The sequence below is a fragment of the Prionailurus viverrinus genome, chromosome A1 (genome assembly GCF_022837055.1).
Source record: "Prionailurus viverrinus isolate Anna chromosome A1, UM_Priviv_1.0, whole genome shotgun sequence".
NCBI lineage: Eukaryota > Metazoa > Chordata > Mammalia > Carnivora > Felidae > Prionailurus > Prionailurus viverrinus.
Genome location: NC_062561.1, coordinates 14,070,660 through 14,085,307, shown reverse-complemented (window position 1 = coordinate 14,085,307; position 14,648 = coordinate 14,070,660). Strand labels below are relative to the sequence as shown.

At 32.7% G+C, this 14,648-nt stretch overlaps 1 protein-coding gene across 9 annotated transcripts in view; it reads right to left on the bottom strand.

The window, feature by feature from the left end:
- NBEA (neurobeachin) overlaps window positions 1-14,648 on the bottom strand; it is a 680,460-nt gene that overhangs the window by 487,709 nt on the left and 178,103 nt on the right. For all 9 annotated transcript variants that reach the window (XM_047854707.1, XM_047854709.1, XM_047854711.1 and 6 more), the window contains one exon: window positions 12,091-12,183. In XM_047854707.1, the coding sequence (XP_047710663.1) occupies window positions 12,091-12,183 (93 nt within the window). The remainder of the gene's footprint in view (window positions 1-12,090; window positions 12,184-14,648) is intronic.

Below are 14,648 nucleotides of genomic sequence, written 5' to 3'. Positions count from 1 at the left end.
TTCACAAAATAAACAAGCCTTTTTTTTTTTTTTTTGGATAGTCAAAGAATACTTCTTGTAACAAACTCAGACAGTATGTTGAAACAAGACAAAGGTAAAAGAAACCCATAATTTCCATAACTCAGAGAAAATCATTATAAAGTGTCAGTTTATGTTCTTCTAGATTAATGACTATGTATACAAATATGGTGATAAATATAGATGATATCAATATGATGAAACTAATTCTGTATAAGGTAATTTATACTTTTTTTCCTGTTATCCTGTCTTGAATTTTCAGTCATTAAATATAATAAGTATGCAGCACATTACATCCATTGATGACTGTTGACATTGATGCTATTTCCAATTTTTTTTTCTACCATGAACAAAACTTTGCCCTTTTAGGTAAATCTTTGGGCATATATCCATGACTATTTACTTAGAATAAATTCTTGTAACTGAAATGATGGGTGTTAAAAGCTTTTATATTTAATTTTACGAGACTCTCTGCAATTTACCATCAAAGTGGTACTTTGTACCATCAAAGTGTAACTTGTACCATCAAAGTGTAAATGCATTTGACCAGCAGCTTCTCTCACCAACATGAACATAAAATTCATGTAAGTATAATTTAGTAATTATTTGAAAACCTTACAGAGTCACGCAACTATCATCAATTTCCAGTTCCAACATTTTCATCACCCCAAAAAATTCTCTTGTGCCTTGTAGTCAATCCCCACTCCCATCACTAGCCCAATATAATAATCACTAACTGCATTCTGGAGATTTCATATGAATGAAAACATGTAACACGTGCTCTTCTCCATCAGGCCTCTTCCATTTAGCATAATGATTTTTAGGACTCATTAATGTCATAGTGTGCATCAGTAGTTTGTTTCCTTTTAATTGTGCATTGGTATTCCATTGTATGGACATATGATACTTTGTTTATCCATTCACTAATTAATGGAATTTTGGATTATTTCCAGTTTTGAACTATTCTGGATAATGGTATTAAAAACATCCATGCACAAGTCCAGTTGTGGACATATGCCGTCATTTCTCCCAAGTAGGTACGCAAGCATGGAAATGCCAGGGTATGTGGTAAGTGTTACATTTTTTAAGAAATTAGAAAACTCTTCTGGAACATGGCTAGAGCATTTTACATTCCCATCAGCAATGCATGAGAATTCAGTTAGTTGTTATATGCTCTGGTTATATGTTGTATGTTGTGGATTTATACAAATCAAACTATTTTCTATTTTGCTTTGAGATTTCTTTGACCTAGGGGTTCTTACTATCAAGCAATTTACCAAAGCTCTTTCTGCTGTTGGTTTCTTACTTAATTTTGTTGTGGTCAAAGAAAACATGTTGTTTGATCTCAATTCTTTTAAATTTATTGAAACTTGTTTTATGTTTTATAGCCCAGCCCATTATATATTCTACACTTAAAACAATTTGCTGACTGTTCTATGAATGTCAGTATACTGTTTAATATGATCTTGAATAGGGCTGGTGAAAACAGGCTTACATTAACTTGTAGCTATTGAAGGGGAATGCTTCTAATATTTTACTACTAAACAGGACGATGGTTACTTCCAAGGAGACAGGCCTTATCAGGTTAAAGAAATCATTTCCTATTCCTGCTTTCCTAGGAATTTTGATGATGAATGGATACTGAATTTTACCAAAATTGTTTGTATCCATTTGCGTAATTACATAGCTATTCTTCACTGTGTTAATAAGGAGATTATATTAAAGGATATTCTGATGTTAAACTATCCTTACATTCAGCATAAAATTAAAAACCTAGGGGGGAAAAGGCAAAACACTTTATTTTTAATTTTTAAAAAATGTTTTATTTATCCTTGAGAGAGAGACAGACAGAGCATGAGCGAGGGAGGGGCAGAGCTAGAGAGGGACACAGAATCCGAAGCAGGCTCCAGGCTCCGAGCTGTCAGCACAAAGCCTGACGCGGGGCTCAAACTCACAAGCCGCGAGATCATGACCTGAGCCGAAGTCGGACGCTCAACTGACTGAGCCACCCAGGTGCCCCATCACCTTTCTTTTTTTAATATAAATATTTATGACTATCAGTTGCCTCCAATACTACTTAGGCCAACTCTTAGAAGTGTAAATACACAAAATTCTCAGTTTTGATTCTAAACACTTTATAATGTGTACAGTAATTTCTTGTTGTGAGTTATTTACAACATGTACATTTCCATTGTATTAGTTGGATTTTTATCAGTGATTTCTTAATTGAATTGTGGGTGGCAAGTCATCTTTATGACAATTTATTTACATTTTGGACAATTTTATGACTTCCACTGACAAGTTTTATATTTTTGTGTGTGTTTGAGAATAATGAATATGCTAATCAAGCATACTTTTAGTTTTCAGTTTTAGCTTTACTTTTAGTTTAGTTTAGGTTTAGTTTTGTTTGTAGATCTTTTATATCCTTGGTTAAATTCATTCCTGGGTATTTTATTCTATGAAAACTTTCATTCTTTTTCCATCTCTTAACCTCCTTTCTTATTTGTCATCTTTGTCTCTTGATGCTACATTCTGGGTAATTTCTTCATTGCTATCTTTCAGCTCACCAATTCTTTCTTAAGTTTTATCTCATCTGTTTAACATGTCCATGGAGTTAATTTTAATTACTACCTTTTAATTTCTAGAAGTTACTGTGATTTTTTTAAAGCTTCATGGTTTGTTTTAATATTACCTTGTTTCTTAAGAATTATTTCTCCCATTATGTTTGATTTTCATTTTTGGCATATGAGAATTTAACTACTTTTCTGTGCTCAGCTATACATCTGAAAGGATTTCTGTTGTATTTTATTCAAAATTTCTAAGTTTCTAGTAGTACAAAGTATTTCAGGGTATTGTTTTACCCACTATTTTTCTCCTATAAGAATTCTTATTCACATGTTTAGTCTCCTATATTCTTTATCTTTTCTCTTTCTATTTTTGGACCCATGCTTTGGGAACTTACAGTCCACTAATTTGGATGGACTGGAAAACAAGTCATGAGCTAACGAGGCAGAATATCATTTTTGGTTCCCTACTTGAATCTTAAATGCTCTTCTTAAAAATAAAATTCAAAGATTCCACCATAGCCCCCTCCACTAGTTCTATTTCATTGAGTACATAGTTTGATGACTCTCTCTTATCTCCTGTCTCTGGCTACTAGCCTTTAATGAGTTGCTATTTTTCTTTTTTACACAGTTGAGGTCAGATCTCACTGCTGTGGGTTTTACATGATGGGATCCCTGCAGGTGCTATAAGGTAGAGGACCGCCTAAGATAACTGATCTGTAGTATAAAGCCTAGCTTGTTGTTAAGTCCTGGAGCTAGCATTGTGGCATTCCAATATTCCTGCACTCCCACAAATTCAAGGACAGGGAAGATTCAACCCATCATTTCAGATACTTCTTGGCCTTCTGGTGGTCACTTACACAGAAGCCAAAGTTAACACCTCTCAGGAGGGAGGGGGGGTGCAAAGGAGAGAAAGTAAGAGGCAGAGATCTTTGACAGAAAAATGATCTCTCAAAATTTGCTGCTTTTTAGTCTTTTCTTTAGGCTTCTAACATAGTTCTTCAGCTGCCTGTCATTCCCATGGGAGAGAAAACCCCTCACCAGTTGTCTTGTTTTCTCTGCTGCTACCCCAGGTACACATAGGGACCAACATTTGCCTGAAGAAAGCCAATAGGTTAGATGTTGAAAATATATGGGAAGGAAACTTCTTTCCACCTCTCATACTCCCAGAACCTACATCACTACTTTTTGTTAACAGACAATTGGTTCTGCCAGAAAAACTGGGTAATTTCAACTAGTTGAAAAAGAAACCATTAGGTTAAAACAACTGTCAGTATATAACTCTCAGGCCTGTAGTCAACACTACACACAGCAAGCTGATTCATTTAGAGTGTGATTAACTTGGAGAATTCACCCAGAAATTACAGGGTTTAAAGTTAAGACATCAGACAGATATACTTGGTTGAGAATTTTTATTTTCACAATGAACATTCAATAACATAGGCTTTTAAATTTTTATAAGCTAAAATTATCATAGTTGTATTACAGTACAGCCGTTTAGGCATTTTGATCATCTATTTGAATGATTTGTTAGATTCTGTTCTGAGGATAACTATAATCAGACCACTTCCATGAAAGAACAGTTTGGCTTTCTATTGAAGCATACACCCAAGTTAAGTTTTTCAGTTTTATATAGCTTTTTATTTTGAAAATTTTTAAGATTTACAGAAATGTTGAAAAGATAGTACAGAGAGTACCCATATATTATTTACCCAACTTCCCCATTTGTTAATATCTTATCTAATCATGATACATATGTAAAAACTAAGAAATCAACATAAGTATAATGTTTTAACTAAACTACAGACTTTTATTAATATTTTACCCGTTTTCCCTAATGTCCTTTTTCTGTTCAGGACCCAATCCAGAATACCACCTTTCATTTAGTCATCATATGTCCTTAAACTCCTCTGCTCTGCAGCAGTTTTCCTGTTCCTTGTTTCTCATGCCCTTTGACAGTTTTGCAGAGTATTGGTCAAGTATTTTGTAGAATATCCCTCAATTTGGGGATAAATGATAATTTCTCTGGACTAGACTGGGATTATTATTATTACTTTTAGAAGAATACCACAGAGATGAAGTGCCTTTCTCATTACGTCATATCAGGGAATACATGATATCAACATGATACAGGACTGTTGATGTCAGCCTTAATCAATAGGGGAAATCACTGCCAGGTTTCACTATCCTTTGGAAAAAAGCCAGCAAGTCCATCTCACACTCAAGTAGAGAGGATTTATTTGAGTTCCATCTTCAGGAGGAAGGAGTAGCTGTGTATATATTATTTGGAACAGACTTCTCAATTTTAATGATGGATATCAAACCTATCTTTACTTCAGCTGACAAAGTATATAGATTATCTCACAACCTATATCCCAGGCACTTGACAGAAATTACAAACTAGGCATTGCAAAGGACCAGTGCACCAGACTTCAGTTTAGCTTCATTCATGGACCCAACTCAGATTCACTGCCAGACACAAATAAGACACTGAGTTTGGGTGACATTTCATTTCTTAACAGTTCCAGAGACGATTTTCTTAGGTTTTGAGGTATATAATCAAAGCCTTTACAAACATTATTTCCTCCTCCCTAATAATTATGTGTTTTATTTGTTTCAAATCTTGAATAATAGTAATAATATAGTAGAAATACTTATCTACTGATCTAAATGATACTAGTATTTCATGTTTAAATTTTATATTTAAGATAAATATCTTATTATACTTAAGATATGACCTGTTTTTACCAGAATTACAGGTTAAATTGCACCTATTACCTTTTGCCAAATATTCAAAGCATCATATTGCAATGTACTGTGATTAACTCTTTTAAATCTACCGTATCATTTATCCTTAAAACTCAGTAAGAAAGGAGTATAGGTTTACTCATGTGGGATAAAAACTGAGGCTCAAGGATATTTCCAAAACCATTCAAAAAATGTGTGGCTAAGCCAGGATCCAAACCAATGCAGTACAACTTGACAGCCAATGAATTTTATGTATGTATGTATGTATGTATGTGTGTGTGTGTGTATATATATATATATATATATATATATATATATATATATGTATATGTACCAATTCCCCATAAGGAGCCACTGTTTGTAATTTCTTGTTTCTTACATATTCTACTAGATTTTCTTAATGTAATATAGAAACTATTATATACTTATATCCTCTTTTTTATACAAAATTAAATCAAATAAACACTTATCTATACTATTTGTTTTTAATCATGTAACAATTTAGTTGTGATATCAATATACTGAGACTTAACAGTTTTGTTTTACAACTGCATGGTATTCCATTTAATGAATAAACCATCATTTTTTTTAGCAAATCCCCTATTAATAGAAATTTAAGATTTCTCTTAACCCTTACAAATATAAACAACACAACGAGTACCTCTGAAGAATCATTATTTCACATGTGTACAAGAGATAAACTGCTGTGTTAAAAACTATATGTATTTGTAATTTCAACAGACATTCATCAAAATTAATACTTCACTCTAAATGGGACTATACTAATTTAAGTTCTGATGTGTGAGAATGCTTGCTCCCCCCAACAATCTTGCTAACAAAGACAGGATGTGGAATTTTGAGAATTCTGTCAATCTAATATGTGAAAAATTATGTCTTACTTTAGTTTTAGGATACATTTCCCTTACACCAGTAGGACTCCCTTCTTTTTAAATATTTATATGCCATGCATATTCTCCTCTAAAAGCTGACCATTCATGCATATCCTTTCCCCCTTTTTCTACTAGGTTGTCTTACCAGTTTCTAGGGAAAGTTGTACAAAATGATCATGTAAAATTCTTTTAATTTCTTCAGTTTGTATATTAATTATGGAAATTATATTTTATACATTCATATTTTTGTCCTTTATTAAGTTGCTTAATGATGACATCCATTTATGTCATGAGCTTAAAAAAAAACTAGCTTTTTAAATGACTTTTTATATCCCAAATCATGATATTCCTACTTGTCTATTTATTAATTACTTTCTTCCATTTATTTGGTTATTCTTTTCCTAACTTAGACATTTTAATTATTTTTCTCTGTATTTTCTTTTTATTGCTGTATAACTATGGATATTCTTCTGAACACATCCTGGGCTGTATCTCATAGGTTTGTGAAAGTTTTTTTTTTTAATTCTGCTATTTGTCCATATAATTGTGGGTTTATTTCTGAGTTTTTTGTTCTATTCCACTGATCTATGTGTCTACTTTTTATGCCAGTACCATACTGTTTTAATTACTACCACTTTATTTTTTTTTTTACTAAATGTCTATTTATTTTAATTTTATTTTAAATGTTTTATTTTTGAGAGAGAGAGAGTGTAAGCAGGGAAGGAGCAGATAGAGAAGGGGACAGAGGATCCAAAACAGGCTCCGTACTGACAGCAGCAAGCCCGATGTGGGGCTCAAACTTATGAACCGCAAGATCATGACCCAAGCCGAAGTCGGATGCTCGACTGACTAAGCCACTCAGGCACCCCTATTTATTTATTTATTGAAACAGAGAGAGAGAGAGAGCATGCACATGCATGCACAAGTGGAGAGGGGGCTAAGAGAGAGGGAGGGAGAGAATCTCAAGCAGGTTCTGCGTTATCAGCACAGAGCCCAATGCGGGGCTTGATCCCATGAGATCATGACCTGAGCCAAAATCAAGAGTTGGATGTTTAATTGACTGAGCCACCCAGGCACCACTAATTATTACCACTTTGTAATATAACTTGAAATCTGGAATTACAATACCTCCAGTTTTATTTTTATTTTTCAAGACTGTTTTCCATACAAATTTTAGGATTGTCTGTCCTAGTTCTGTGCAAAATGCTATTTGTATTTTGATAGGGATTGCATTAAATTTATAAGTTGCATTGGATCATACAGACATTTTAACATTATTTGTTCTCCCAATTCATAAGCATGGAATGTCTTATTTCTTTGTGTATTCTTAAATTTCTTTCATCAGTGTTTTATAGTTTTCAATTTTTTTTAACATTTACATATTTTTGAGAGACAGAGAGAGACAGACGATGAGTGGAAGACAGGCAGAGAGGGAGAAGGAGACACAGAATCTGAAGCAGGCTCCAGGTTCTGAGCCGACAGCACAGAGCCTGACATGGGGCATGAACCCACAAACTGCGAGATCATGACCTGAGCTGACCAACTGAGCTTAACCAACTGAGCCACCCACGCACTCCTGACAGTTTTCAGAATATGGATCTTTCACCTCTTAAGTTAGGTTTATTCCTAAACATTTTATTGTTTTTAGTTCAGTTGTAAAAGGAACTGTTTTCTCAATTTCACTTTCTGCTGCTTCATTATGAGTGTATAGGGATGCAACAGATTTCTGCACAATGATTTTGTAATCTTCAACAAAGGACTGAATATTCAATGGGAAACTGACAGTCTTTTCAACAAATGGTGTGTGGAAAACTGGACAGCCACCTGCAAAAGAATGAAACCAGACCAATATCTCTCCCCATACACAAAAACAAACAAAAACTGATTAAAGATCTAAATGTGAAACTGTAAAATTCCTACAAGAGAGCATAGGCAGTAATCTTTCACCATCAGCCATAGCAACATTTTTCTAGATATGTTTCTTGAGGCAAGCCAACATAAACTACTGGGATCACGTCAAACTAAAATGTTTCTGCAGAGCAAGGGAAACAGCCAATAAAACTAAAAGGTAGCCTACAGACTGGGAGAAGATATTTGCAAATGACATATCTGAAAAAGGATTAGTATCCAAAATAGATAAATACTGACATACGTCAATACCAAGAAACAAATAATCCAATTAAAAATGGGCAGACAACATGAACAGACATTTCTCCAAAGAAGACATATAGATGTCCAACAAACACATGAAAAGATACTCAATACCATTCATTATCAGGGAAATGTAAATCAAAACTACAATGAAATATCACCTCATTAGGGTTGGTGAGAATATGGAGAAAAAGGAACCCTCTCGCACTGCTGATGGGAATGCAAATTGGTGTAGCCACTATGGAAAACAGCATAGAGGTTCCTCAAAAAATTAAAAATAGAACTACCCAATGATCTAGGAATTGCGCTACTGGGTATTTACCCCCAAAATACAAAAACATAATTCAAACGGATATATGCACCCCTATGGTTATTGCAACATTATTTGTACTAGCCAATCTATAGAAACAGCCCAGTCCATTGACAGATGAATGGATAAAGAAGATGTGGTATAGAAACACAATGGAATATTATTGTGATAATATTGTGAATAATATTGTCGATATTATCATAAAAAAGAATGAAATCTTGCCATTTGCAACAATATAAATAGGGTTAGAGAGTATAATGCTAAGCAAAATAAGTCATTCAGAGAAAGACAAATACTATATGAACTCACTCATATGTGGAATTTTTTTTTTCAACGTTTGTTTTTTTTTTTTGTTTGTTTTTTAATTTTTGGGACAGAGAGAGACAGAGCATGAACGGGGGAGGGGCAGAGAGAGAGGGAGACACAGAATCGGAAACAGGCTCCAGGCTCCGAGCCATCAGCCCAGAGCCTGACGCGGGGCTCGAACTCACGGACCACGAGATCGTGACCTGGCTGAAGTCGGATGCTTAACCGACTGCGCCACCGAGGCGCCCCACTCATATGTGGAATTTAAGAAACAAAACAAACAAGCAAAGGAAAAAAAGAGAGACAAACCAAGAAACAGACTCTTAACTATAGAGAATAAGCAGATGGTTACCAGAGGGTATGTGGGGAGATGGGAGAAATAGGGGATGGGGATTAAAGAGTACACTCATGATAAAAAATAAAATACAATAAAATACAATAAAATACAATACAATAATTTTAATAAAATATTGAAAAAATTCTGCTGTTTGTATTTTCTCATTGACACAAAAATTGTTTAATAAACTTTAAATTTCTAGGTAGAAGAAACTTTGGTTTCTGACTTTGTTCCTATTTTCTAATTTTACTGTGTTTTATTAAAAGAATATTGTCTGTTTTGTCTTTATGTTTTGGAATTCTTCTTTGATGTATACTACTTTGATGTCAAATTTTTATAAATGTTCCATGTTAACATGGTACAGATTTCAAACTATATTAATCAGATTTACCTTACTATTTAGATTACATTCCCCATGGATTTTTTTATGAACCAAGATAGGTGGATTAAACTTTGTTTTAGTATTTCAAACTAATGGTTATTGTATTATTTATCCCATAATTTCTTTTTATGAAAGTTTCACCCTGTAACATTATGTGTCCTTCTTTATGTTATTTATTGCTTTTCGGCTTGACTTCTAATTTGTCCAATATTAAGATGATTCCTGTTTTCCTCACTTGTATGCATGTGGTATAACCTTTAGTTATCCTTTAATTTTCCGCCTTTCTAAATCACTTTATTTTTGTATGTTTCTTGCACATAGATCTGGGTTTTTATTATTGTGATCAATTGAATTTTTCTTAAAATAGGTGATTTAAGACTAATATTTAAGACCAATAGTATCCTTTTGAGCTGACCATTCTAGGAAAATTCTCCCTGGTACTCAGAATGATCTTTTAAATGGATGGTAAAATCTTATATTAGGACTTCACTGAATTATAGCTTTAAATATATGTTTAGTTCCACTGTTCTGCTTTTCTTAGTTGGAAATTCAATTTAGGCCACTACTGGAACTTCCATACTTTCTATAGCAATCATTTTCTCTCTAATTCTTCTAAACTCTTATTATATTTCTTAAATTTCTCATATTATTTGCCTTGTTTTCATTTTTATCTTCTGTGTATCTTACTATGCCAACCACATAGTTCATCTTCCTTTGAGTTTCTTCTGATTTCGTTTTTATTTGTATGGAAGTTTTTTTCTTCAATAAAAATAAAACAGAAACTTTCCTCCAAAGTTCTGTTAGTCTATGATCCAACACTTCTGTGTTATCCTACCATGTCTTCTAACTTCATGAAATTCTGCTTAGTAGTACTCCTTCCTCAGCAGCAATTCATATCTTACTTTTTAAACTTATGGTAAATTTCTAATTTGCTAATTTAATAATTGCAATTATTTACCAATTTAATAATTGCAATTATTATGTATTCTATAGCAATATTTTTCCAGTGAGTGTTCTTATCTGCTGGTTAGTTTTTTTTATTTTTTTTTAAGATTTGTTAATGTTTTTCATTTATTCTGGGAGGGAGAGATTGAGAGAGAGAGAGAGAGAGAGAGAGAGAGAGAGAGAGAGAGAGCATGAGCTGGCAAGGGGCAGAGAGAGAGGGAAAGGAGAGAGAAGAGAATCAAAGGAGGCTCCATGCTGTCAACACAAAGCCCGATGTGAGGCTCGATCCCACAAACTGTGAGATCATGACCTGAGCCAAAACCAAGAGTCAAGGCTTAACCAACTAACCCACCCAGGTGCCCCTCTGTTGGTTAGTTTTGCTTAAGTTTTCCACATTTCTATATTTTTCAATGTGTCTTCTTAACAATTTTCAAGAGGTTGCATCTAGGGCCAGAATCCTTTAATGTCTCCTAGTCAATTTCTCTTACTTAACCAAAATTAAATGAGCAGTCCTTTTCTCTTAATATTAAAAGTACACATGCTTCTCAGTCTCAGTATTCAATCAACTAATACACATTTACAGTTCCTCAAATATGCATAACTCCTTCCTACAATCCTGGTTGTGGTGAACTATTCCCTGTATTTATAATATGTCTATTTTCACTTACTTGACTATCAATTTGGTACCAAAATAAAAATAATATCTACTCTTCCAGACTATTTAGCATGTTTGAGATGTTTTACCTAGATCGTGTGTAGTTTTCATCAGTGTTATCAATAAACTCTCTGAAAACTTAAATACCAAAATGAAATGACAACAGTGAGGTTCTGAGAGGAGCTCCATATCTAGAAATAGTTAAATGATACCCTGTTGGGCTCATTTGTATAGAAAATGCATTTTATAAAGAATAATTTTGCACTGGACAACATAATATGAAAAATACTCATTATATCAGCAAGTGACAGTATCTAAATTCTAGACTTTGGGGAAAAAAGAAATATTCTAGGATCTTCAAATAACAAAAATAATCCATAGGCCTCAATGTTAGAAAAAAATACAAATAATAATGACTTAACATGTCAGCAAAAGAGCAGCTCTCATATACACTGTATTCCCTGTGTCACGAAAGTTTTCACTGAAATCATATCCATATGTGATTTGATTTGATGAAATGTTATTACATCTTTAAGATGAACAGTATTTTCTTCAGCAAACAAATAGAAATAAACTATATTACTTAAATTGTGACTTTGTTCTATAATCTACTATTAATAAACATGCTTTCATAAAACACTTTCACAATTGTTATCATAGGAAGCTATTCTTTTCCACTGTAAGATTATTCAAGTCAAATTTCATGTTATATTAGATACGAAACTACTAAAAATACAATTTAAATAGATATTTTCACAATTCATTATGAAAAACATCAACTTACTTGTGACCTAAATGCTTCAGAAAGTATCCCAGAACCTTCAGAGCTTGAACCCAAATACTTTCACTTTTAGAGGCCAATAATTTGTAGATTACTCTAAAAAATACAGAAATAAATGACCTTTTAAGCACCTACAAATATTAAAAATAGAAGCACTATATACTTTACAAACAAACCATAAATATAAAAAATATAAAGTACCTCTCAGGATTTAAAATTCTTTGGAAAAATTAGAAATTATCATATTTTACAAATTTTTCTATAAACTTGGTCTTCCAATAAATACTCAAACATTCAATGTGATTCGTTGCTTATAAGCACTGCCTTCCAGGCATGTTTAAAAGACATTTTTTCTATTTTAAGATACATGATTAGTTAAGCCACATTTCCCCTTCTATTAGAACTGACTCTGACATTTCTACATAATGACCTTTTTTTCTTGTTTATAGCTAATTGGATCATGGATAGATAGTTGCCCAATTATTTCTCTTTTCTGAGCATTTGGAATGAGTTCTGAGAAACAATATCTAGCACTTTGGGGGCTCCTGAATAAAAAAAGTATTTAAAATAGAAAGGATAATGCAGTCTTGTTTTGTTCACATAGATGAGTCTATACACAAAAGGAAGAACAAAGCAACCATACAGGAAGTAGCAGAGAAAGCAAAGTTGTTTCCTTCTAGCTTTCCAATTCCTTGTTCTTATCCTAATGAGATTTCTATAACAAACGCATTATTCTGTTTTTACTTTAATCGGTTTGAGAATTTTTCTGTTACTTGGAGCAAAAAAGTCTCTGCTAGCAACACAAAACCTCACCTAACCTAACCTAATCTATAGAGGCACTTCATATACTATATAAAAATAGGGCTATGTTCATTATAACATTTATAAATATCTAAAAATGTTTATCTTTTGTTTTCTTCAAAACATAAAAGTATTTTTTCTATAAGGTAGTAGTGGGTAATAATTCTTTTAAAACTCATTCTACAATTTAAGAAAGTTCTTTGAAGGTGGTGGTGGGGCCTATAAAGTTGGGATATGCTTTACTGTATTAAATTCTTTTTGAAAAATACAATGTCATTTTATATTTTTAAAATGAAGTAATCTAGGCCAAACAAAAAAGTTGGTATTAGAAGATACAGTACAATTTTTATATTATTTCAGTAACATTAACAAAGGGAAACAAATAACTTAAAGCTAGTGACATCTGTTTTATGTTTAATAATGGCTTATACTATTAAAAAGAAAATAATATATTGTTGATATTGCCTCTTACTTGTGTGTTACTCAATTGAGGAACAGACTAGGTAAACTCTAGAGGTAACTATTTCCTTTAGAAGATGAAGTTTTTCAAAAGCCTCAAGTTCCTAAATAAATATGTATTTACACTGAAATTGATTTTTAGAATGTTTAAAGACAAAGATCAGTAATGAAAAAAAAAAAGAACAAGTCTGAGACTAGGAAAGTTATACATGTCAGGAAAAGAACTACTCAGGAAATCGTGAGAAAGAACCTTCAAAAGAAAAAATAATCTTGAGAACAGAAGTAAAAGCTCACAGCCTAAAAATGTGACTAGCTTCAGACATGGAACGAGAAACTCCCACAGAATTCCCATTTTCTAGAAATAACTTCAAATTTAGGTATAACAAAGGCATAAGATCCACCCAGAAATAACAGAAATTATGATAGACAAGTGAAACATGGAAACATCGAGGGCCATCATTCATCTACATTACATAGGATTTTCTTCACAACTAGATAAGTGTTCCTTACAAAACAAGAAACAAACACTGGATTTGCAATACAATATGCATAGGAAATTTACTGACAAATCAGTTAATGAATCTACTTGCAATATAATAAGATAATTAGGTGAATCCTAATTCATCTGTTTGAGCTTACTATATTAAGTCAGAATATTGTCTATATTGAGATAAGTACTTATTTGTTCTTTTCTTTAAAGAATTTCAGATATAAAAATACCACATTTTTAGCTACTCAGTTCAATGTTGTATTTCATATTTCACACGGTCTTCCTTAAAGTCAGTTAAAATATCACCAAACTTAAATTCATTCTTTGTATTCATTTCTTAGTGTGTATAAATTATAATTAATCAGAAGTTTCCCCAGAAAATATTTTATATGTAACTGTTATCCTTATGTACTTACTTTCTAGGATACAGACCATTAAATGTCCTATAGAATAAGCCTACTTTTTCCATATTTTTAACAAAGCCTACAGTCACCACATTTTTTTCAAGTGGAAAAAGTGAAGTAGAAATTCTTCCATCTCTGTCATTGTTTTGAACACATTGGTGACAATATGACACGTTTAGCAGGTGTCAATCATGAGCAACCAGGTCTTGGTATTCATTGTGCCTAATCATTCCATTCACACTATACATTTAAATTACTATTTCACTCCCCTAAAGACCTAACCACTCTCCTTTATATGATCATATTTTTACCATGTCAAAGTAATGAAAAATCCTATGTCTGCATTTCATATTAACCAATCTAAGGTTGGTATCATCCACAGGGATGAGGAGGATATTTTCAATTAA